The 26,398-nt window shown below is 34.6% G+C and overlaps 1 protein-coding gene across 2 annotated transcripts in view; it reads left to right on the forward strand.

Annotated features, from left to right (window-relative positions):
- The first annotated feature begins 268 nt into the window (after window positions 1–268).
- The window catches only part of ABCD2 (ATP binding cassette subfamily D member 2), a 107,097-nt gene continuing 80,967 nt past the window's right edge, over window positions 269–26,398 (forward strand). Inside the window, exons 1-3 of one of the 2 annotated variants that reach the window (XM_036761402.1) lie at window positions 269–1,204; window positions 3,033–3,213; window positions 11,033–11,154. In XM_036761402.1, the coding sequence (XP_036617297.1) occupies window positions 269–1,204; window positions 3,033–3,213; window positions 11,033–11,154 (1,239 nt within the window). The remainder of the gene's footprint in view (window positions 1,205–3,032; window positions 3,214–11,032; window positions 11,155–26,398) is intronic. The other variant, XM_036761403.1, reaches the window with a different exon arrangement.

A 26,398-nucleotide genomic window follows, 5' to 3' on the forward strand; every position in this document is an offset into this window, starting at 1 on the left:
AGCTCTCTTTGCAGCCAATATGTGGATTGGGAGGGGAGGAGTTTAGTTGCTTTGTGGAACTCCCAAGTTCTTAGAGAAATCGTCCCTGATAGATGTAAGTCGATCCTAACCTTCACTGCATCTGTTTCAACGCGAAATGCTGCAGACTGTGGAAAAAGTCTGATTGCGAAAGATCAATTCGGGTTTTCTGAGGATCATGGATATTTAAAACAAATCGGGAGGTTTTTGTTTTTGTTTTTTGGAAAGCCGTATTGGGACAAGGGAGAAAATGACCCATATGTTAAACGCAGCGGCAAATCGAGTGAAATGGACCAGATCTAGGACTGCTAAAAGGGCCGCCTGCCTGATGGCTGCGGCATATGCTCTGAAAACTCTCTATCCCGTTATCCGCAAGCGTTTAAAGCAGCCCGACTGCAACAAGAAGCTAGAGGAAATTTGCCCTACTGCAGAGAATCGGGGGAAACTGCATTGCACTGAGAGCTCTTGGAAGAAAGCTCCTGGAGTGAATGCAGATTTTTTCAAACAGCTTCTGCAGCTTCGGAAAATTCTCTTTCCCAAACTTGTGACCACCGAAACAGGTTGGCTATGCCTCCATTCCGTGGCTTTAATCTCAAGAACTTTTCTTTCTATCTATGTGGCTAGTCTAGATGGAAAAATTGTGAAGAGCATTGTGGAAAAAAATCCTGGGACTTTCATTATTAAATTAATCAAATGGCTCATGATTGCGATTCCTGCAACATTTGTGAACAGTGCAATAAGATATCTGGAGTGCAAGCTTGCTTTGGCTTTCAGAACTCGTTTGGTAGATCATGCCTATGAGACCTATTTCACAAATCAGACTTACTACAAGGTGATCAATATGGATGGGAGACTGGCAAACCCTGATCAGTCTCTTACTGAGGATATTATGATGTTCTCTCAGTCTGTAGCTCACTTGTATTCTAATTTGACCAAACCCATTTTGGATGTAATGCTGACTTCCTATACTCTCATCCAGACTGCTACATCCAGAGGAGCAAGCCCGATTGGGCCTACATTGCTGGCGGGGCTTGTAGTGTATGCTACTGCCAAAGTATTAAAAACATGCTCTCCCAAATTTGGTAAATTGGTGGCTGAAGAAGCTCACAGGAAGGGGTATTTGCGGTATGTGCACTCCAGAATTATAGCCAATGTGGAAGAAATTGCCTTTTACAGAGGACATAAGGTAAGGCAAAAATTAAGGTGATAGTTGAAATGTGAGATGGCTTGATGCTGCTACTGCAGAAAAAGATACAGTCTGTTGTCTCATTTTCTCAATGGTTCAGATTCCTCTGACATCTAAACTTCTATGAAAATATATGCTCCATTACACTTTTAATCACAAAAGGAATTGCAGAATGTATTTTCTAAAGTTTCATTTTTCTCAAATATCTAGAGTGAGAGTAATTTAATTCTAAATAAAAAAGTGTGTTTAGTTTGGTAAATACATTAAATATTTATGTTCCACAATTTATTTTCTTTTTTTTGTATTAACATTTTTATTTGAAGTTTTGAGTTCCAAATTTTATCCTTCCCTCCGTCCCTCCCTCCCTCTGATCTTCTCTCCCTGAGACAGTAAGCAATCAGATATAGGTTATGCATTTGCAAATATGTAAAACATTTCCATATTAGTCATTTGGTACAGACACAAATGAAAGAAAAAAATGGAAGAAAGAAAGTGAAAAATAGTGTGCTTAAGTCTGTATTCAAACAATATCAGTTCTTTCTCTGGAGGTGGATAGTATGCTTCATCGCTAGTCCTTTGGGATTGTTTTGGATTGCTGAGGATAGCTAAGTCATTCACAATTCTTCATCAAACAATATTGCTGTTCAACATTCTCCTGGTTCTGTTTACTTCCCTATGCATCAGTTTATGTAAGTCTTTCCAGGTTTTCCTGAAGTCATCCTGTCTGCCATTTCTTATAGCGCAATAATATTCCATTACAATAATATACTACGGTTTGTTTAGCCATTCCCCAATTGATGGGCATCCCTTCGATGTCCAATTCTTAGGCACCACAAAAAGAGTTGATATAAATATTTTCATACAAATAGGTCCTTTTCCCTTTTGGGTGGATATCTTTGGGATATAGACCTAGCAGCAGTATTGATGGATCAAAGGATATTGACAGTTTTATAGCTGTTTGGGCATGGTTCCAAATTGCTGTCTGGAATGGTTGGATTAGTTTACAACTCCACCAACAGTGCATTAATGTCCCTGTTTTCCCATATCCTTTCCAAGATCCAATGTTTCCCTTTTAAGTCATATTAGCCAATCCAATAGGTGTGACGTGGTACCTCAGAGTTGTTTTAATTTGCATTTCTCTAATCAGTAATAAATTAGAGCATTTTTTCTTATGACTATAGATAGTTTTGATTTCTTCATCTGAAAGCTGTCTGTTCATAACCTTTGACAATTTATCAATTGGGGAATGACTTGCATTTTTATAAATTAGACTCAGTTTTCTATATATTTGAGAAGTGAGGCCTTTATCAGAGATACTTGTGAAAAATTTCCCCCAGTTTTATGTTTTCTTTATAATTTGGGTTTCACTGGTTTTGTTTGTGCAAAAATACATTTTTTTATTTTAACTATTCTTCTGGGGAAAATTCTTGAAACACTATGAAAGACATTGTTATATATATATATGCATATGTATATATATATATATATATATATGATTTTCAAATTATCAAAATAAATGGAATTAGTGATTAGGACTTTTATATTTAACATTGCATCTTCTACCAGGCTAGCCATTTTATAACAAGGATTCTATCTAAAGCAACTTTAATCGATATTTATTAGCTGCTAGACCTAAAGATGGTGCTTTATGAAATATAACTTTTAAAATAAAAATTATATCATGAAATCATACAAAGATTTCTAAGCAAAGCTCTAAGTTGATAGATATTTATTATGAATATATATAGTTTAGTAGAATGGGGAGGGGTAAAAGGAGAGGGTGTTCAGGCATGCCATGTAAATACTTGGTTTTTTTTTTCCCCTATAGGTAGAAATGAAACAACTGCAGAAAAGTTACACAGCTTTAGCAGAGCAAATGAATCTCATTTTATCTAAGCGCTTATGGTACATTATGATAGAGCAATTCTTGATGAAATATGTCTGGAGCAGCAGTGGACTGATTATGGTAGCTGTACCTATTATCACTGCAACTGGCTTTGCAGATGGTGGTAATGACATTTCTACTTTATTTCAAATATGTGTTTTAAATGGAAATAATTTTAAAAGAGTTTTTCCTAATTTTCATTTTAGTAATACTGTGATTGTAGTAATTTTACCATAATTTTTAGGGATAGGGACTGGACCTGTGTCAGAAGACCTAAATTCAAGTCTCCCCTCTGCCATTTATTAGTTATTATAACCTTTGGCATGGCATTTCTTTATAGTCATCTTTATAAGTTTCAGTTTCCTCATTTACAAAATAGAGTTCTAACTCAGAGGATTATTGACCAACTTAAATGAAATAATATATGTAACACTATAATATACATAAATAATAATATAACCCTAAAGTAAGTATCTTCTACGTGTCATATTCCACAAATGGTCATGTAACATTTGCGTGAAAATATCTTATTGAACCCACTACCCTCTGAGACAGCATAGTTCATTTTTAAGAGTTTTTCCATGCATCAAGTCTAAATTTACATTTTTTTTGGTAACTTTCACTGATTTCTCCTAATTCTGCCTTTTAGAGTTAAGTTCCATGTGACAGACCTTTAAATAGTTGAAGACAGTTATTTTTTCCTTTTTGTTCCTTCAACCAATTTTGATGTGGTATATACCCTTTTTAGATTTCAGAAAATTTGTTGGTCATTAAGGGCAAAATGCAGAGACAAGATCTAAGGGCAAGTTCCATTCAAATTATATTGGCAACTGATAGTGTGTGAATCCATTTTTAATGTTAGTGGATAATTCTTCACTTTGTTAGATATGAATTCACTTGCAAATGATAAGGCTGAGACAATGAATTTTCTCCTAGGGCATAGATTCCCTCTGTAACTTTTCTCAGCCTTTCATTTGCATAGACCTACTGAAGACCTATAGAACTTTTAAAAACTGGTTAATTATCAACCTCAGAAATGTTTTGAAGATTATTGGTGAATAATTAGTCATTGTCTTACTATGGCCTAGCCAGCAGAGATGAAAATTTGGAAAATGTACTAAGACAGCCATTGTAAGTTAGGATGAGGTCTCTTACTTAGGCAACCTGTTTTTGAACCAGGAAAAATCGCTAAAGGCAAAAGCTAAATCTCTACTCTCCCTTCTCCTGCCTGGGAAATGGCAAGCCTCAGAACTGAAGAAAGTTCTGAGGGAGCAAAAAGGGAAGGCTTTTGCCAGAACTAGGCTAAAAGTCTCTGCCCATTCTGAAAGAACACTGTAGCATTCCATCTGAGCCTGAGTTTCAAGCAGTAGAGACTACAGTTACCTATCTAAGAGAATATATATGACATATGGAAACACCATCCATTCAAAGCCCAGGGAATCCACTTCTGCAGCCTTTTGGGGAGTCTAGCTTAACAGCAGAGCAACCCTAATGATAATAAATTTGGGAATATTCTTCAGAGAAAGAAAAGACCTTGAGTGTCTAGAGTTGTGAGTTGCATTTTCCACATAGGCCCCCTATATGTGTGCCTCACCATTGTAGTACTCTTTTAAAAAAATAATTTATGGAATAAAAGAAGTACTTTTATAACATTGTACAGTAGAAAAAGATGATTGCATATGAAACTGCAAATCTGCTATGCACAACTAGCTATTCCTTTCAAATATACAACAAAATTAGCATGTAAATTTCCTTTTTTTTCCCTTCCCTCCCCTTTAACACCCCCCCTTCCCATGACTACCTTTTGACACAAATAAGTATATACACATACACACACACATACACACACATATATACACACATACATACATATATATATGTAAAATTATTGTGAACATACTTCTATTTATCAGTTCTTTCTGTGGATGCATATAGCATCTTTCTTTCTATATCCTTTATAATTAATTTGGGTATTTATAATAGTCATTATAGTATTCCTAAGTTTGTGTCCATTCTTCCCAAGGTCACTGTACATGTTTGTGGGAGATTTTACCTCATGATTATTGGGGGAATGTTTTGTAGCTACTGTTTTTACAGTAAATATTTCTATAACAGCTAGTTCAATCTACTACCTGTAGATTGCTAATAGAAAGCACACTGATGGTGCCACAGGGTTTACTCTTGAACCCAAGGTAGCAGCCATCTTCTTGAGATCCAACCTGATAGTAAATTCAGATTAGAGAAGTAGCCCAGAAAAGGGAATACACTAAACTAAAGGCCCCAGTTTTAGGTACTCTCCATTATTCCTTCTTAAAATATGGTACTTAGAAATGAATACAATATTCCAGATGTGGTCTTACTTGCATCAGGTACATCCAGTGAGATAATCACTTCCCTCCCCCTGAAAATGATGTAGCTTCATATTGTACTAGCTTTTTTGACTTCTGTATAACATTAATGACTCATATTGAGCTTGTAGTCCTGTAAACACCTACATCTTTTCCAGACAAATTGCTGTCTAGCCATATCAAGAGCATCTGATATTTGTGGAGTTGATTCTTTAAAACCAAAGATAAAACATTTATACTTATTAAATTTAATCTTATTCAATTTAGTCTAAAATTTTATTTTGTCAAGATCTGTTTGAATCCTGTTTTCTAGTGTAAATGCTCGTTATTTCCAAGGCTCCATGCCTTGACAGGAATACAAAGATAAAAAAATAACCTAGCCCCTCCCTGTATTTTTGGGGGGAGAGGGAGGGGTGAGAAGAGGGAATAACAGGTACGCAGATAAATGTGAAAAGAGATAATCTGGATATGGAAAGAGATGGCATATATAGAAAAAAATCTAAATACATGTAAAACCATCTGATATTTCAGATTGAACTTCTAACAGATATGATAATTATCTTAAAGGTTTCAGAAGGAAATAATACTAATTTTTTAAAATTAGTATATGTCAAAGGAGGACCTAATGACAAGACTATAGCATATATGGTTAGCAATAATAAATAATAAATTATAGAACCCTAGGGCATGCAGAAGAGAGTATAGAAAATGCTAATTATTAATAATGGTAAATTAGCCCCGTTGAGATAAATAAGAAGTAAACAAGATATATGAAGAATTTATTCCTGTGGGTGATTTAAAGTTGGTGAAAACATTTTTCTAACTATAAGAAATACTGATTGTTTGATTCCAAATTCAAAGAATAGAAAAATAGCTTATTATATAAACTTAAATATGCCAGAATAAGACACTGATTAAACAAAATAAAAATTTATCTCAAAGTGGAAATAAGTGGAAATAAATCTAAATTATGATTTCCTAGTAATTGTCCAGAGACTTTTGACAAACTAACCAATGAGAAAGTAAAAAGGTAAAATGGACTTTCTCAGGCCATTTTCATAAGATAATGATCTTAAGATCTTCTGTTCTCCACAGGGTTATAATATGCATGTGATTTGTTGTTTAAGAATAAAATCTGTTTTTGTCTCAAGGTGATGAAACTATTGTGTTCATTATTATTCATATTACATTTTCAACACTTGTACCGTTCTTAGAGACCTTTGAAATGTTTATATCAATCAACTTTTTAAAAAAGAGATAAAGATGACAAAGTTTGAGGATGGATAGGTGAATAGCAAAAGGAATGGAAAGACCAGAGAAAAGTAGTAAAAAGGCATTTTTGTCTGTCTTTTTTCTTGAATCATGATACAAAATGGAATAGATTTAAAATGCATGTAGTTTAATTCATTTTGCAAGTGAGGAACTAAGGCCTGGAGATGTTTAAGGAAATTACCTAATATCACAAAACTATACAGCTAATAAATGGAAGAATTATATCCTAATATTATATTATATCTAATATTATATTGTATTATATAATATCTATATTATAACATAGGTTTCATGGACACACAATTATGTGTTCATACTATTGCACATTTCCTCTATATTAGATGTAAGCTCACCATGTTTAGAGCTTGTGGTTAAAAACATGTCCTAGGGCCTTGCTGCATGCAATAGATGGTTTTCTTCTCTTAACCTTACCCCAAGCAAAAAAGGTATTAAAACTATATGGGAGACTTAACTGACCCCAGGGGACTACCCTTCAAAGCATCGACTGCTTCTTGAAGGCTTAAACACAAAATACTGCTCATGAGAAATCAGTGGCTCCTCCCCCAGACTGGGGGTAAAAGGTAAAAACTAAGAATAGCTCTTAGTTTCTTGAAGTCCTTTTCTTCCATTTGTGGGGTGTTCACCCCATTGTGAGGTATTCAAGAAGTTCTCTTTAAACATAATAAAGTAGTCCTTGGCTCTTGATGTAGATACTGTCTGCCAGGTGATCTGGGGGTGCTGGCAAGGACAGCAATGGGAAGATGAGTACTCGAAAATCTACTGGACCCTTTGAAACTTTAAAAGTCTTCTTCCGGCTAAAGTGGGGTCAGGGGAAAAGGGACCAGGTCAAGACTAAAGGTGAGCCCTCCTTTCTCTAGGAGATGCCTTCTCGATAGGGAGATGGGGGCTGGGAGCGGTGATGATTGAACTCCACGATTGTACCAATATCTAAAATGAATATATTTCAATTCACTTGATAATTTAGAGATGCTCCTTTGGCTATGGCCAAGTTTCCTCTGCCTATCCAAACACAGTTCTTATGGAACATCACTCTAGTTTGAAAGATTATTCAAACTCAATCTAAAATCTATGATCTCAGTTAAGGTGTCAAAACAACCCTTGCAATATATAATATATTAATTTATAATATATGTAATATATGTAATCTATTAACATATTGTGTTAATATCATATATGTATACATATTATATTTGTATTGTATTAACATAAATATGGAGCTACATTAATATATGTAAGGGTAGGATAAAAATCTTATATATGATACCTTAACTCATGAGATCACATGTATGATCCCTTTAATTTGCTTATAATTTTTTATATTTAGGTCAAGTATCCATTTGGATCTTATTGTGATAAGTGTAAGGGTGGGGCTCCATTGATTTCCCCAAACACTTAACTGCACTAGCGGTATGAGCGATACTCTAACCCCTCCCACTTTTAGGTTGTTTTTTCCTTAAAAGGTATGACCTTCTTGGAGACTTGGTTAGCTTAGAGGAGTAAAGACTCATACTGTTGATGTTGCTTCCTCATCACATGAGTACAAATCAGCCACCAAATGCTCCAAAGGCTCTTGAAAATGGATAACTCTGGCAAGGGAGCTTTCCTCAGCTGAATCAACTCCAGGTGCCCTCAATGACTATTCTTGTTGAATATCCTTCTCCTGCTATAACTAAGTAAATCTCTTTTAAAATTGTTGAATGACCTTTGAATCTCTCATTTTGTTCCAATATCCTACCAGGGGACTGGCCTGAATTAGGCACAGACCAGAATACTTTGTAACAAAGGAACACTTATTGGTTGAATTAATCATAACTGAGTCTGAATGGTGCCTCTGCACTTCCTTGAATCAATTCAAGTTTTTTCATTACACCCTGAGGAATTTGTATGAAAGGGAAGAGATATCTCAGAACTAGAGAGAGGGTTTTGAAGTAGAAGGGAAAGAAAAGAACTAAGAGGTAATAACAACCCAGAGAAAGGAGAAAAAGAAGATAGTATTGAGCTATAGTAGAGAAGGGAAATCTTGAGGAGGGCCCTCATCTATATAGATATCTCAGAGCAGAAGAACAAGACTAAGTGTGCTTTCCCCAGTTTCTCCTCCCAGTGCCTGCCTATCCTCAGACACTAAAATATAATCTGCTGTTTCATTACCCAAATGTTTCTAATAATCCAAATTCTTCCTTAACTACAATGAGACCAAAAGTTAAACAAGGATCCCAACCTCTGTCTAAATGTTGGGAAAATTCCTAACTGGAGGCTTAGAGTAATTGTAATAATTGTAATAACATTCAAACTTTTTGTCTAATATAAAGGAGGGGAGTCTGAATGCAGATCAAAGCAGACTAGTTTCTTTTTGTTGTTTTTTTTTTACTTTCTCATGGTTTCTCCCATTCTTATAATTCTTCTATACAAGAAGACCAATGTGAAAATATGTTTAATATGAATGTATGTATAGAGCCCATTTCAGATTGTAGGCCATCTTGGGGAGAAACAGGGGAAGGCAGGGGAGAAAATTTAAAACTTATGGAAGTGAATGGTGAAAACTAAAAATAAAAAAATTAACTAATAAAAAATAAAGGAGGGAATGATGTGGACCTTAGGGGCCATTATATTGCCCCAGGCTTAAAATGCTATTATTTTGTAACAAAGTGTTATATATTGTTTAAGATCTCGTTTTAGTCCTAATTTCTGCCGTGCCCTTTTATAGTTTTCCCAAGTTTTTGTTGACTAGGGAAACCACACACCAGTAGGTGGGGTCTTTGGGTTTATCAAACACTATTCTATTATGTCTAATTGCTTCTGGGTCCAAGTTGCTTTTTCAGCCTTATCTCTTACACAAACCCTATGTCACAGACAAAATTAAATACTTCATGTTTCCAGAACAACATGCCTCATGCCTCTTCACCTCTATACCTTTACAAGCAAAAATTTCCTTCCACTAGGAGTGCCCTTCTTTCCCTTCCCTCCTGATCTCCATATATAGAAATACCAGCCATTCAAAGCCCAGATAAAATGTCCCTTCCCTTATAAATTCTTCTCTGATCACACCCAAACTGGAGTGATTATATACTTCCTCTGTGCTACTATTAACACTCTCCTATGGTTCATATTTCTCTATACTGCATAATTGTGCTATGGGGATTTTTCTATAATATATTCTTGAAATAATAAATTGTATTACATAGTACAGGTCACATGGATCTCAATTATTTTCTTTTATAAAACAGTGTGACCTCTTCTGCTAAAGAAAGGGTCTGGAGAAGTGATATTAGATTCAACTAAACAATTCAACGAGCAACTATTAAGGATTTACTTTATGCCAGGTACTGTGTTAGGTACTGAAGACACAAAGACAAAAATTAGATAGTCCCTTTCCTCAAGGAGCCTAGATTAGGAAAATAGCATAAGCACAGAAAAGTAAATGAGAAATATATGCAGAGTAAATACTTCATCATTTTAGGGTAGGAAGAAGCATTAACAATCAGAGGAGAGGGGAGAGGACCCAAGAAAGATCTCATGGAGGGTCTTGAGCTTTTGTCCAAAAGACAAAAAAGTTAGGGCTGAAGTTCATACATTTTAATAATTAAGTCTCAAGGGGAACAGGATGGTACCTCTTGTATTCTATGTAAGGATTTCCAATACTTCTGCTTTGGGCAGCAATAGCTGACTATTACAGTTTGATATTCAGGATCTTTTACCTAAAGAGCAAAAAGTCCTGAGATTCTGCTCCTGAGATTTGTTATCCTGCTCCCCCTCCAGAAGGATGTTTAAAAGTACACAAATATTTTTCTTTCCCAGATTATAATTCAAATGAAATTTCTTCAAAATTAAATATAAAAAATAAATTTAAGCTACATAATAATACTAGTCAGCAAGGACTTTTTATTTAATATTTTTGCTTTTCTTGGAGGAAAATAAAAGATAAGACAATATCAAATAAATAGGGGTATTGAAGTTTCAAAAATATATTAATTACTTTTGAGAGGGAACAAGGAGTAATGGATAGTATGGCATCCTTTATGTCAAGAAGACCCATTTCACGTCTTACCTCTGATACATGCTGGCATGTAACCTGGGAAAAGCCAACCTCTCATTTCCTATACAACTCTCAAAGGGCATAAATTATAGACAGGAAGTATAGTGGTGGAAGTTCTTATATCAAATAAAATTATAGGTCTAATACTTACGCATTTTAATTAATACACATTGATTTTTTAGCTAGAATTGAATTGATTAAAAATATGTGTGTGGAAATGGGGATAAAGGCCACTTGACAATTACAACACTTCTTAATTTTTCTTTTAGATTTAGAGGATGACCAGAAACAAGCTATGATTAGTGAACGTACAGAAGCCTTTACCACTGCACGAAATTTATTAGCATCTGGAGCAGATGCCATTGAAAGGATCATGTCTTCATACAAAGAGGTACTGTATAATACTTATAGCCTGCACTAAAAGAGAGGTATTTGAAAATTAAATAGAATGTAAACAGTGAATTAGTGAAGGTTATATTCACTTGGGAATCCTAGTACAGAAATTACAGATAAAATAACATTACATTAGTGACTATAGCGTTTTTCGTCTTGGCACTCATCATTTGCCTGATTCTTCAACATATGCATCATATTCCTCTTTCCTTTCTGCTTCTGATATGATATATGGTATTTGTTTTTTAAATTAAAAAATTGTAATTACTTTGTTTCAATGAATTTTGTGACATAGGTACCTTAAAATAATTGTGACATATGGAAGTGTTAGAGTCAATTATAGAAATTATTAGACTAAAGTTAAATGTTATCTCCCCATGGATTTTCATTCCAGCCTGTGCTTCTGTTGTTTTTGTACTTTAACACATCAGTGGGTCTGTGATCTCATGGAAATTGGTACTCCATCCTTTGGTACAGATGGAAATCTTTTTTTCTTCTATAAAACAGATATTCCCTACTGAAGGCCTTCTTGCATTTTGCATATTGAGTAAATCAATGTAGTTTTTAGGCTGTCCATCTGTTAACCCTTACTCATGTAATATGAATGACCTCCTTTTCCAATCATACTTTTCCTCAATGATATCTTTTAAGCCACTTTTGGAATGTACATCACCAATAAAAATATGTGGCAGCTTACCTGTGGCCACTATGCATCCTTCCATTATCTTTTCAGTCACTTTCTTCTCTAATTTCACAGAAATCATAGTATTCCAAACTCTTCATCTATGGAAATTCACTAGTAAAAGATCCATATTGAAATGATGGGTCTTTGCACTGGAGAGAACCTTGAGATCATTTAAAACTCCATGCAATTTATAAAATGAAATATGAAATAAATGAAAAATGAAATAAAATGAAAAATAAATTTTTTCTCTCTTTTTCTTATTCAATTCTGGGTTCAAGTCATTGTCTCTAAGTAATACTTGTCCCAAACATATGTATTAATGTACTAACTCAAGTTCATTCTTCTGCATATCATGATCTGGATGATAGGCGTTTAAGTTTTCCTATGTGGCATATTAGGCTATTCTCAAATAATCATGGAACGTCTTAATGTTCTAGGATTGGATGCAATTGCCACAGCACCACCCACCAACAGTAGCATCCAGAGCATCACAGTCAAAGAATTTTCAAGAGCTGGAAGGGAACTCGGTGACTATCCAATCCAACCCATAGATGAAAAAAATCCCTGTAAAACATAAACAAGTTATTATCTAACTTTTACATGAAGGTCTCCAATAAGTGGGGATACTCTTTTAAAATATTCTTTAAACATATCTCAATTTGCACTCAGCTCATCACTTCTCTATCTGGAGCAGGGCAGCATGTTTTACCATGAGTCCTGTGAAATTGTGGTTGTTTGATCAGTTTCCAAGACTTTCAAAGTTGTTTATTTTTATATTATTGTTGGTATTGTATAAACTTTTCTCCTGATTCTACTTATTTCATTTTGCATCAGTTCATATAAGTCTTCTCAGGTTTCTCTGAAATCATCATTTCTGATAGCACAACAGTATTCCATCACCTTAGTCATTCCCCCAAGTGATAGGCATCGCCTTAGTTTCCAATTTTTTGTCAACAGAAAAAGAGCTGTCATAAATGTTTTTGTACATATAGGTCCCTTTCCCCTTTCTTTAATGTCCTAATTCCTCTAATCTTTAAACCTAGTAGTGGTATTTCTGCATCAGGGAGAATGCACAGTTTAATTGGTTTGGGAGCATAGTTCCAAATTGTTCTCCAGAATGTCTGGACCAGTTCACAGTTGCACTAACACTGCATTAATATTTTTCTACACCCCCTGCAGCATTTAATATTTTCCTTTTTGTTTTGTCAAACTGATGGGTGAGAAATGAATCATAAATGTAGCTTAGGTTTGCATTTCTCTAATTATTACTGAGTTAGAGCACTTTTTCATTTAACTATTGATAGCTTGGATTTCTTCCTTTGAAAATTGTTTATTCTTATCTTTTGACCATTTATCAATTGAAGAAAAGATTTTATTCTCAAAAATTTAAATCAGTTCCATTACCTATCTTATCTGAAAAAATCTAACTCAACTTTTTCAGAGAAATTTGCTGCAAAGATTGTTTTTCATTTACCTACCATCAAATTTTTCAAAACTTTAAAATTTTATGTAATCAAAAATTTCCATTTTACCTTCTATGACTTGTTTTCCATGTCAGTTTTTGCTATGAAATACTGTGCATTTTCTTCTATTTTTCAGTTTTTTTACTTTGTTTTTAACATTTATTGTTGTGCCATGATTTCACTATTTCTTATTTGGTATATTCTAATTTTCAGGGAGTCTGTAAAGGTTTGTACTTCTACAAGCTGTTAATTCCTTTTCCAATTTTTCTTCTAAAGTTGTCTTTTATTTTTCCCTCTAGGACTGTAATTTCATTTACAAAATGGTTTCCTAACCATTTCTTCCTAGGTCCTTTAATTTGTTTAGTATGTCACCCTTATATCTAAATCATGTACCTATTTGTAGCTTATCTTGCTATACAGTGTGAGATGTTACACTTAATTTTTTGCCAAACTGCTTTCTACTTTGCCCAACAATTTTTTTAAATAGATAATTTTTGCCCCAATCCAGGATCTTTGGATTTATTAAACACTAGGCTACTGTGCTTGTTTGCTTCTTTATGTTGTTTACCTAATCTGTTCCACTGATCATTCTATTTCTTACCTACTACCAAAATATGCTGATGATTATTGCTTTATAGTATAATTTGAGGTTTACTAATGCTCAGCCTCTTTCTTTCTACTTTGTTCACCATTTATTTTGAGATTATTAACCTTTTGTTTTTCCAGATGAATTTTATTGTTATTTTTTCTAGCTCTATAGAGTAATCCTTTGGTAATTTAGTTGTAATGGCATAACATAAGTAAATTAATTTAGGAAGTATTGTCATTTTTAATATATTAGTTTAATCCACCCATGAACAATGAATGTTTCTCCAATTATTTAATCTATCATTATTTGTGCAAAGAGTATTTTGTAGCAAATAGTTTCAGTGTGTGTTTTGACAGGTAGAAGCTCAAGTATTTTATACTTTGTTTCCTGTTTTTAAATGGACTGCCTCTATATCTTTCTGTTGGATTTTATTGGTAATATACAGAAATGCTAATGACTTATGTGGATTTATTTTATTTTCTGTAAATATACTGAAGGAAAGAAAGAAGGAAATAAGCAATTACTAAGTGCCTACTATGTGCCAGGCATTTTGCTAAGCACTTTGCAAATATTTCCTCCTTACAACAACTCTCTAAGGTAGTTATGATTATTTTCCTCTTTCTGCAGATGAAGAAATTGAGGCAGATGGAGGTTAATTGAGTAGCTCGTCCAGGGTTACAAAGGTTGTAAGTCTCTGAGTCAGATTTGAACTCAGGTGTTCCTGACTCTAGACCCAGTCTTCTATCTACTGTGCCAAGTAACCATAGTATCATCTGAAAAAAGTGATAATTTTGTTTCATCTTTGTGTTTATTCTAAAAATTTCTTGTACTATTGTTATAGATAGCATTTTTATTTATATTGAATATTATCAGTGATAATGGACATACTTGTTTACCCATGATCTTACTGGAAAGGCCTCTATTTTATCCACATCACAGATAATGATGGCTCTTGGTTTTAGATAGATACTAAGTATATTAAAGAAATCTCTATTTTTATGCATTTTAGTATTTTTTAATAGAAATGTGTGTTTTATTTTGTCAAAAGCTTTCTCTGTCTCTTGGTATAATCTGATTTTGTTCTTATTATTAATATATTCAATTATTTATATTTTTTCTTTTTGCTAATATTGAAACATCTTTGCATTCTTGCTCTAAATTCAGCCTGATTGTAGTAAATAATCTTTGTGATATGTTGCTGTGGTTTCCTTGCTAATATTTTATTTATAATTTCTGCACTGATATCTGTTAGAGATAGTAGAATTTTCATTCTTAGTTTTGACTGTCCCTGGTTTAGGTATCAAGACTACATTTGTATCACCCTGATGATGTGAAATAATTTCCCCTTTCCTCCTTCTTGCGTCTCCTTATCCCACTCTCCCAGTGCATTTCTTTTCCCCTCCCTTTCCTTTCTTCTTTTAAGGTTATCAAAGCATAGCAAAACTAACAGCCCCTTTGTCTAATTAAGACTTCCACAGTGGCCCCTGATGATAAGGTTTTGCAAAGATATATATATGTCATCTACCCATATTAGAATGTAAATAGTTTGTTATTATTTAATCCCTTATACTTGCTTGCTTATGTTAACATTTTTATGATTCTCCTGACTCCTGTGTTTTTACTTCAGAGATTTTACACATCTTTAGTATTTTTATCAGGTGTGCTTTACACCACTAAAGGTCCATTTTCTCGCCCACTCCCCCCAATAGAATTATACTTAGTTTTCCTGGGTAAATTATTCTTGACTGTAGTCCTTTGCCTTCTGGAATGTCATATTCCAAACTCCCTGCTTCTTCAAAGTGATGGATAATCTTGTGTGATTGTGACTGTGACTCCTTAATCCTTGAACTTTTTCTTTTTGGTTGCTTGCAGTGTTGTTTCTTTGACCTGGAATTTTTGAATTTTGACTGTATCGTTTCTGGGAATTTTCATTTGAGGGTTTCTTTCGGTTCATTACTGGTGTGTTCTTTCTGTTTTATTCTCTTGTTCTAAGACATCTGGGAAATTTTCTTTTATGATTTCTTGAAATATGATATGCTTTCATTTTTGCTTTGAAGTATTTCAATGATTCTGAAACTACCTCTGCTAAACTTGTTTTCCATGTCAGTTTTTGCTATGAAATACTGTGCATTTTCTTCTATTTTTCAGTTTTTTTACTTTGTTTTTAACATTTATTGTTGTGCCATGATTTCACTATTTCTTATTTGGTATATTCTAATTTTCAGGGAGTCTGTAAAGGTTTGTACTTCTACAAGCTGTTAATTCCTTTTCCAATTTTTCTTCTAAAGTTGTCTTTTATTTTTCCCTCTAGGACTGTAATTTCATTTACAAAAATATATATTTTTAACTTTAAAAATTATTTCTTCATCTCTTCCAGGAATTCTATTTGAACTTTAGCTCAAGCTGGATTTTTCTTTGAAGCTTTGCTTATAAATATTTTGGAGTCATTTTCTTCTGGGTTTGTGTCTTGAGGATCTCTGCCACCATAATAGCTTTTTTTATTATGGAATTTCTTTTTCCCCCTCATTCTTCCAACCCACTTCCTGAATTCAGACTTTATATTAAGGCTAGGCTTTGGAGGGAATGTCTGAGCTGATCTTGTATTATGGGATCCTGCTACTACTTTCCTGAGGTATTGAGTGTTATGTTATTCCAAGATCTCAAAGAAAGCACAGGCTGGGGACTTGCAAGTTTCCAGTGCTCTCAAAGGGTTCAATCCAGGGAAAAGTCTAATTAATTGCCTTCCTTGTTTGAGCTCTACAAGTTCCTAACCTTGATTTGATCAAAATACTTTTGAGTTTGCCTAAGATTGAGTTCCAGTGGACTGTTGCAGGATTTAGCCTCTATGAGCCAGGTAGAAATCTCTGTTGGTTCAGAATTACAGAACTTCAGGCTTCCTTTTCTTCTCAAATTCCTTCCCTACTTTTCACTCTGCAGGCTTCAGACTGGGCTAGAGGCTGGAACTGAGACCATATTCATGATGTTTGCTTCTGAATTTGCTCTTTGCTCAGTATACAGACTAGGTAGGGCTCATGACCACTTCTCAACACTGGAATGCCACCCCTGAGCACAGGTCTCCTCAGTCTGCCCTGGATCTGTGACAGAAAACAGTATAGTACCATTTATTCCTGTGTCAAGCACAAGGTCTATGCTGGATCTGAGACCTTTTCTTATCTAGCTGCATAGCCTTGGACCTGTTTCAGTTCCTGTGATGGGATGCTTCATGTGGTCATTCCTGACCACACTGTCCCTAATGACTGCAGACCTCTCTGTCTACTTCTGTATGCCAACTTGGGCTCAAAAAATTGACTCATTGAGGGTTTTTTTCTTAGATTTCCCAGTTGGTACTCATTTTGGTACATTTTCTACATCTCTACAGAAGAGCTTGTAAAGAGCTCGACTAATACTTATTCCTGCTACTCCATCATCTTGGCTCTGCCCCTTTCTCATTCTGCTATTAATTTCATCTACCAAATAACATGTGGGGTTGAATTTTCCATATAAGGAAGTTGGTGTACTACCTTTGGTGTACCTGATAATTTTTGTTCACAGATGATTGTGCAATCAATGCAGTCTCTGAGGCTGAGATGCAACAAAGTATGGATCAGTTCTCTGCTGCTTGTGCTAATTTTTGCCTAACAATTAACACCAGAAAATAGAGGTTCTCCACCGATCAGCATGACGCCATCCATACGTGGAACCATCAGTTACATCAAATGGAGAAATTTTGAATGCTGTGGATAAGTTCACTTACCTTGAAAATATACTTTTCTGGGTTGTACACATTGAAAATGAGGTTGACACATGCATTGCCAGAGCTAGCTCAGTGTTTGGGAGACTCCAAAGGAAAGTATGGGACAGAAGAGTATTAGAATGACTACCAAACTGAAGGTTTACAGAGCCATTGTGCTGACCTCATTGTTGTATGCTTGTGAAACCTGGACATTCTACTAGCACCATGCCAGGAAATTGAATCACTTCCATTTGAATCATCTTAGGAGGATTCTGAAGATCACCTGGCAAGATTAGGTGCTGGACACTGCAGTCCTTTCTCAAGCTGAACTTCCAAGCATTCAAACCCTACTGCAGACAGCCCAACTATGATGGGCTGACCATCTTGTTTGAATGCCAGATATACCTTTGTCTAAAAGACTGTTTTAGGGAGAACTCCCACAAGGTAAGTGCTCATGTGGTGGTTAGAAGTGATACGAGGACATTCTCAACATCTCTCTGAAGAACTTTGAAATTGATTGCATGACATGGGAAACACTGGCACAGGACTGCCCAGCATGGCATGCCCTCATCAAAGAAGGTGCTATGCTCTATGAGCAAAGCAGAAATGCAGTAGCTCAAAAGAAACATGAGATAGGCAAATTTAGAGACATCTCCTTTCCAAAAGTTCATATGGAATATTTGCAGAAATGCCTGACTTATGTCAGGTAGAGCCTTTCAAGCTTGTCTGATCAGCCACAGTTGGACACACTATACATTGACCCTGACATAGTAATATCATTTTGGTCCTCTTCAAGTATAAACAAACCTGATACTAATATAATAGCTTTTCTCGGGGTATTTCCCTAATCTGTACCCCCATCCAAAGTTTAGGGTCCTCAGAGGGGTGGTTAACTACTTCTTCCCTCAGGGATCTAGAGTTTGCTGTTGATCTTGGGGTTCTAGTACTATTGACCCTGATTCCCCCACCAATGTGTTTCACTTTAACAATCAGCCAAACTCTGTTAGCTCTTATAAAAAGAGTTAAAACATCCTCCCCAAATTCAGCTTGCACTCTTCCACTGTATAAACAAGGTCCTTGGGGAGAGTGGACTTAATCTTAAACTATTATAGTAGTGAGGTCTGTATATAAATAACATGTGTTTAGCCCTAGAAATCCTTTTCTCTCTTTTTAACATTTTTATTTTTAATTTAAAAAACAAGCATTCCCATAACATAGTACAAAAAAGATGATTGCACATGAAACTTCAAATCTACTATGCACAACTTGCTATTCCTTTCAAATATACAACAAAATTATCACATAAGTTTTTTTTTCTTCCTTCCTCTCCAACTCCCCCCGCCCCATCCCCACCATGGCTACCATTAGACCCCAATAGGTATGTGTGTGTGTGTGTGTGTGTGTGTATACATGTATATACACACACACATATGTGTGTATGTATGTATGTATGTATGTAAACTTATGCTATACATACTTCTATTTATCAGTTTTTTCTCTGGATATAGATAGGAATTTTCTTCATAAGTCCTTTATAGTCCTATGTAGTTCTTAAAACAGTATTGCTGTTACTATATACAATGTTCTCTGTTCTGTTCAGTTTGCTCTTCCTTATTTCATGTAAGTCCTTCCATGTTTTTCTAAAATCATTGAGCTTGTCATTTTTTATAGCATAGTAGTATTTCATCACAATTATGTACCATAACTTGTTTAGCCATTCCCCAACTAATGGGGATTCCTGTAATCAGTTTTTTTTTGCCACCACAAACAGAGCTGCTATAAACATTTTTGAACATATCAGTTCTTTTTTTTTTTCCCTAATTATTTTCAGAAATAGACTAACTCTCTGAGCATAATTCCAGATTGCTCTCCAAAATGGTTGGGTCATTTCACAATTTCACCAACAATGAATTAGTATCCCAATTTTTCTATTTCCCTTTAGCATTTGTCACTTTTCCCTTCTATCATTTTAGCCAATCTAGTAGGTGTAAAATGATATCTCAAGGTTGTTTTTAATTGGCATTTCCTCCAATAATGATGTAAAGCATTTTTCATATGACTATAAATTGTTTGATTTCTTCATCAGAAAATTGCCTATTTATATCCTTTGGCCATTTATTAATTGGGGAATGACTCATATTCTTATAAATTTGACAAAATTCTTTGTATATTTTAGATATGAGACTTTTATCTGATAAACTGTCTATAAAATTTCCCCCCAATTTTCTGCTTCCCTTCTGATCATCACTACATTTGTTTTATTTGTACAAAAACTTTTTAATTTCATGTAATCAAAATTATTCATTTTGTACCCAACTTTCTTCTCTATCTCTTGTTGATTCATAGATTGTTCACTCCTCCCTAAGTCTGATAAGTAACATGTTACATGTTCTTCTAAATTTCTTGTAAAATCTCTCTTTATATCTAGGTCATATATCCATTTTTATCATCATATTTTGGCTAATAGTGTAAGATACTGGTCCATGTCCAGTTATTTTTTACTCACTGTTTTCCTTCTCATCCTCTTTTCACCCTATTCACATTACCTTATCTTCTCCCCTTTGCCTCTAATTCCTAATTTTACCCACCCCTCTAAAGGTCCCTCCCTTATCTATTATTATCTTATCTATTCACCCTACCCTTATCTCAATCTATATATCCTTCTAAAAGGCCCTCTGCCACCCTATCCCCCAGTTTGCCCACCCCTCTAGAAATTCAGAAGGCTTCTAAACCTCTTCAGATGTATGTTTTTTCCTCTTTAATCCTGATGACAGTAATGTTCCAATATTACCAGTCCTCCACCTCCACCTGCTTTCTCTGTATTAAATTTTCCTTTCAAACCCCATTTTCATGATATAATTTCTCCTTTTAACCTTATCCCACCCAATTTTGTTTTTCAGAATTACTTCATCATACACAACACAGCCCTAAACTTTCTTTCAAACTACCTTAGTAATGATAGCAGTTTTTAAGAATATTATTACTACTAATAATAACTAATTATTACTACTATTAATAACATTTTCATGTATCATCAGTAAACCTTAACCAGTGCCGTATAATTAATCTTTTTTTAAATTAAGATTTTTTATTTTTAGTTTACAACACTCAGTTCCACATGATTTTGAGTTCCAGATTTTCTTCACCCCGCCCCCCCGCCCCCGCCTTCTCCAAGACAGCATGGAATCCTATATATCGTCTACATATAACTTTACATTAAACTTATTTACACAATAGTCAAGTTGTAAAGAGGAATTATGACCAATGGAATGAATCATGAGAAAGAAGAAACAACTCCCCCCCCTCAAAAAAAAAGAGAAAAAAAAGAGAGCAAATAGTTTGCCTCAATCTGCATTAAGACTCCATAGTTCTTTCTCTGGATGTAGATAGCTCTCTCCATCATGTGTCCTTTGGAGTTGTCTTTGAACCTTGTATTGCTGAGAAGAGTCAAGTCTATCAAGGTTAGTCATCACAGAATCCATATGTCTGTGGTTGCATGCAACATTCTCTTGGTTCTGCTCCAGTCAGCATTATATCATGTAGGTCTTTCCAGGTTATTATGAAGTCCGTATCTTCCCCATTTCTTATAGCACAATAGCATTCCATTACATTCATATATCACAACTTGTTCAGCCATTCCCCAATTGATGGACATCACCTTGATTTCCAATTCTTTGCTACCACAAAAAGAACTGCTATAAATATTTTTGTACATACAGATTCCTTTCCCACTTGTGTGATCTCTTTGGAATACAGGCCTCGAAATGGTATTCCTGGGTCAAAGGATATACCCAGTTTTATAGCCCATTGAGCATAGTTCCAAATGGCTCTCCAAAATGGGTGGATTAATTCACAACTCCACCAACAATGTAACAGTGTTCCAATTTTCCCACATCTTCTCCAACATTTATCACTTTCCTGTTTTGTCACGTTAGCCAATCTGACAGGAGAGATGTGGTACCTAAGACTTGCTTTGATTTGCATTTCTCTAATCAATAGTGATATAGAGCATTTTTTCATATGCCTATAGGTATCTTTAATTTCTTCCTCTGAGGACTGCCTGTGCATATCCTTTGACCATTTCTCAACTGGGGAATGACTTGTATTCCTATAAATTTGACTCAGTTCCCTGTATGTTTTAGATATGAGGCATTTATTGGAGACACTGGTTGTAAAGATTTTCTCCCAATTTCCTGCTTCCCTCCTAATCTTTGTTGCACTGGCTTTTTTATACAAAAACTTTTGAATTTAACATAATCAAAATTATCCATTTTGCATTTTGTAATGCTCTCTATCTCTTGTTGTGTCACGAATTCTTTCCTTTCCCATATATCTGATAGGTAAACTACTCCTTGCTCTCCCAAAATGCTTATTGTATCAGCCTTTATTCCTAAATCATGAACCCATTTTGACTTTATTTTGCTATACAGTGTAATATATTGGTCTATGCCTATTTTCTGCCCTACCATTTTCCAATTTTCTGAGCAGTTTTTATGAAATAGTGACATCTTAACCCAGAAGCTGGATTCTTTGGGTTTATCAAAGAGTAGATTGCTATAGTCATTGACTACTGTGTCTTGTGTACCTAGCCTATTCCACTGATCCACCACTCTGTTTCTTAGCCAGTACCAAGTAGTTTTGATGAATGCTGCTTTTTAGTACAGTTTAATATCTGGTATGGCTAGGTCACCTTCTCTAGCATTTCTTTTCATTAATTGCCTAGATGTTCTGGACCTCTTGTTCTTCCAGATGAGTTTTATTATTTTTTTATCCAGGTCTGTAAAATAATTTTTTGGTAGTTTGATTGGTATGGCACTGAATGGAGAGATTAATTTAGGTAAAATTGTCATTTTTATTATATTAACTCGGCCTAACCATGAGCAACTGATATTTTTCCATTTATTTAGATCTGACTTTATTTGTGTGAAAAATGTTTTATAATTATGTTCATATAGGTCCTGAGATTGTCTTGGCAGGTAGACTCCCAAATATTTTATAGTGTCTACAGTAACTTTAAATGAAATTTCTCTTTCTATCTCTTGCTGTTGGGCTTTGTTAGTAATGTATAGGAATGTTGAGGGTTTATGTGGGTTTATTTTATATCCTGCAACTTTGCTAAAGTTGTTTATTATTTCAAGTAGTTTTTTTACTTGATTCTCTAGGATTCTCTAAGTAAATCATTATATCATCTGCAAAAGTGATAATTTAGTTTCTTCTTTGCCTATTCTAACTCCTTCAATTTCTTTTTCTTCTCTTATTGCTACAGCTAACATTTTTAGTACCAAATTGAATAGTAGGGGTGATAATGGATATCCTTGTTTCACCCCTGATCTTATTGGAAATGCATCTAGCTTATCCCCATTACAAATAATGCTTGTTGATGGTTTTAGGTAGATGCTACTTATAATTTTAAGGAAGGCTCCATTTACTCCTATGCTTTCTAGTGTTTTTAATAGGAATGGGTGTTGTATTTTGTCAGAGACTTTTTCTGCATCTGTTGAGATGATCATATGGTTTCTACTAGTTTTGTTGTTCATATGATCAATCATGCTGATAGTTTTCCTAATATTGAACCAGCCTTGCATTCCTTCAATAAATCCTACCTTGTTGTAGTGTATTATTCTTGTGATAAGTTGCTGCAATCTTTTTGCTAATATTTTATTTAAAATTTTTGCATCAATATTCATTAGGGAAATTGGTCTATAATTTTCTTTCTCTGTTTTGACTCTACCTAGTTTGGGTACTAGCACCATATTTATGTCATAAAAAGAATTTGGTAGGACTCCTTCTTTGCCTATTTTCCCAAATAGTCTACAAAGTATAGGAATTAATTGTTCTTTAAATGTTTTATAGAATTCACATGTAAAACCCTCTGGCCCTGGAGATTTTTTCCTAGGGAGTACATTGATGGTTTGCTCAATTTCTTTTTCTGAGATGGGGTTATTTAGGTATTTTACTTCCTCTTCTGTTAACCCAAGCAATTTATATTTTTGTAAATATTCGTCCATTTCCCTAAGGTTGTCAAATTTATGGGCATACAATTGGGCAACATAATTCCTAATTATTGTTTTAATTTTCTCTTCACTGGAGGTGGATTCACCCATTTCATTTTTGATACTGGCAATTTGGTTTTCTTCTTTTTTTAAATCAAATAGACCAAAGTTTTATCAGTTTTATTGTTTTTTTTTCATAAAACCAGTTCTTAGTTTTATTTATTAATTTAATAATTTTCTTGATTTCAATTTTATTAATTGCTCCTTTGATTTTCAGTGTTTCTAATTTGGTTTTTAATTGGGGATTTTCAATTTGTTCTTTTTCTAGCTTTTTCAGTTGCCCAATTCATTGATCTCCTTTTTCTCCATTTTATTCATGGAAGCATTTAGAGATATAAAACTTCCCCTAAGAACTGCTTTTGCTGCATCCCATAAGTTTTGGTATGTTGTCTCATTATTGTCATTCTCTTGAATGAAGTTATTAATTGTTTCTCTGATGTGTTCTTTGGCCCACTCATTCTTTAAGATTAGATTAGTTTCTAATAAATTCTTAGTTCATTTTTTCATGGTTCTTTATTACAGATAATTTTTGTTGCATCATTATCAGCCTTTCTGCACTGGATTGTGAGGTTTTTATGCCCTAGTACATGGTCAATTTTTGAGTATGCGCCATGTGCTGCTGAGAAAAAAGCATATTCTTTTTTATCCCCATTCAGTCTTCTTCATAGGTCCATCATATCTGCCTTTTCTAAAATTCTATTCACCTCCTTACCTTCTTTCTTGTTTATTTTGAGGTTAGATTTATCAAGTTCAGAGAGGGGGAAGCTGAGGTCCCCCACTAGTATAGTTTTGCTGTCTCTTTCTTCATGTAACTCCCTTAACTTCTCCTCTAAGAATTTGCACAATATATTCTATTCCATCCTTTTACCTTTACCTTGTGTGTATTCCCCTGTTTCAAATGTGTTTCTTGTAAACAGCATATTGTAGGATTATGGTTTTTAATCCGTTCTGCTATCTGCTTCCATTTTATGGGAGAGTTCATCCCATTTATAATCAAAGTTATGATTACTATCTGTGTCTTTTTCTCCATCCTATTTTCCCCCATTTATGCTTTCATTTCTCCCTTCTCCCTTCCACTCCTCAACAGAATTTTGTTTTTCACCACAGCCTTCCTCAGTTTACCTCCCTCTTGATTTCCCTCCCTTATCTTACCTTTTTCCCTTGCTACTTCTTCCCTCCTTTCTGACCACCCCCCTCGCTTTTCTTTCTTCTTTCTCCCCCTACTGCCCATAGGACAAGTTTGATTTCTATATTTATCAGAGTATGTTATTCCCTTCTTGAACCAAATCTGATGAGAGTAGAGTTCAGATACTGCTCTTCTCCCTCCCTTCTTTCCCTCTACTACAATATGTTTTGGTGCCTCTTCATGGGATGTAATTTACCATTTTCTACTACCTCCTTACTTCTTCTCCCAGAACCATCCCTTTATATATCTTAATTATATTTTTTATCATTATATCAGTTATTTTATACTGACACCCACAGTCTATGTATATCCTTTTCAATTGTCATAATAACTGTACTATTCTCAAGATTGATATATATATGTATATAAAACATATATGAAACAATATAATCCTATATAAGGATGTAAATAATTTGCCTTATTGATTAACAAGGGTTTTTTTCTCCCCTGTTTACCTTTTTATGTCTCTCTTGAGTTAAGATCAGATTTTCAATTGAGCTCAGGTCTTTTCATCAGGAAGGTCTGGAATTCCCTTATTTCATTGAATGTCCATCTCCTTGCCTGGAAAATTATGTTCAATTTTGCTGAGTAGTTGCTCCTTTGCCTTTAAGAATATCATATTCCAATTTCTCCTGTCATTTAATGTAGAAGCTGAAAAATCCTATGTGATCCTGACTGTAGTTCTGTGATATTTGAGCTGTTTCTTTCCAGCTGCTTGCAATATTTTCTCCTTGACCTGGTATTTCTGGAATTTAGCTGTCATATTTCTTGGAGTTTTCAATTTGGGATCTCTTTCAGGGGGTTATCTGTGGATTCTTTTGATGATGATTTTACCCTCTGGTTGTAGGACCTCTGGGAAGCTTTCTTTAATGATTTCTTGGAAGATACTGTCCAGGCTCTTTTTTTCATTGTGTCTTTCCGGTAGGCCAATAATTTCTTAGACTGTCTCTTCTGGATCTGTTTTCCAGGTCAGTTGTTTTTCCAATATGATATTTCACATTTTCTTCTATTTTTTCATTCTTTAGATTTTGTTTGACTGATTCTTGATGTCTCATAGAGTCATTAGCTTCTACTTGCCCAATTCTAATTTTTATTGTATTGTTTTCTTCCTTTACTCTCTCTATCTCCTTTTCCATTTTGGTTGATTTTACTCTTCAGTGAGACACTTTCCCCATTTATATTCTGATTCTCCTTAACGATTTTTCCAATTTTACTTTTTAAAGATTTGTTTTCATCAGTGAATTTTTTTTCCATTTTTTTCTTTTACCTCCCTGGTTTGGTTTTTCAGGTCCTCCTTGAGTTCTTCCAGGAATGCTCTTTGGTCTAGAGAACAGTTCACTTTCTGTTTTGAGGTTTCAGATGCGGATATAGTGTCCATGCTGTCCTTTTCTGAATTGGTATTTTGATCTTCCCTGCCTCCATAATATGATTCAATGGTCTTTGGTTTTTTAGTGTGCTTTTTAATGGTGTTTTTTCCCCTCCTGGCTTCTAAAGTGGATCTCTGCTTCTCGGGCTCAGGGTGCTCTGTCCCAA

Source organism: Trichosurus vulpecula, chromosome 5, assembly GCF_011100635.1.
Source record: "Trichosurus vulpecula isolate mTriVul1 chromosome 5, mTriVul1.pri, whole genome shotgun sequence".
In the NCBI taxonomy this organism is placed as follows: Eukaryota; Metazoa; Chordata; class Mammalia; order Diprotodontia; family Phalangeridae; genus Trichosurus; species Trichosurus vulpecula.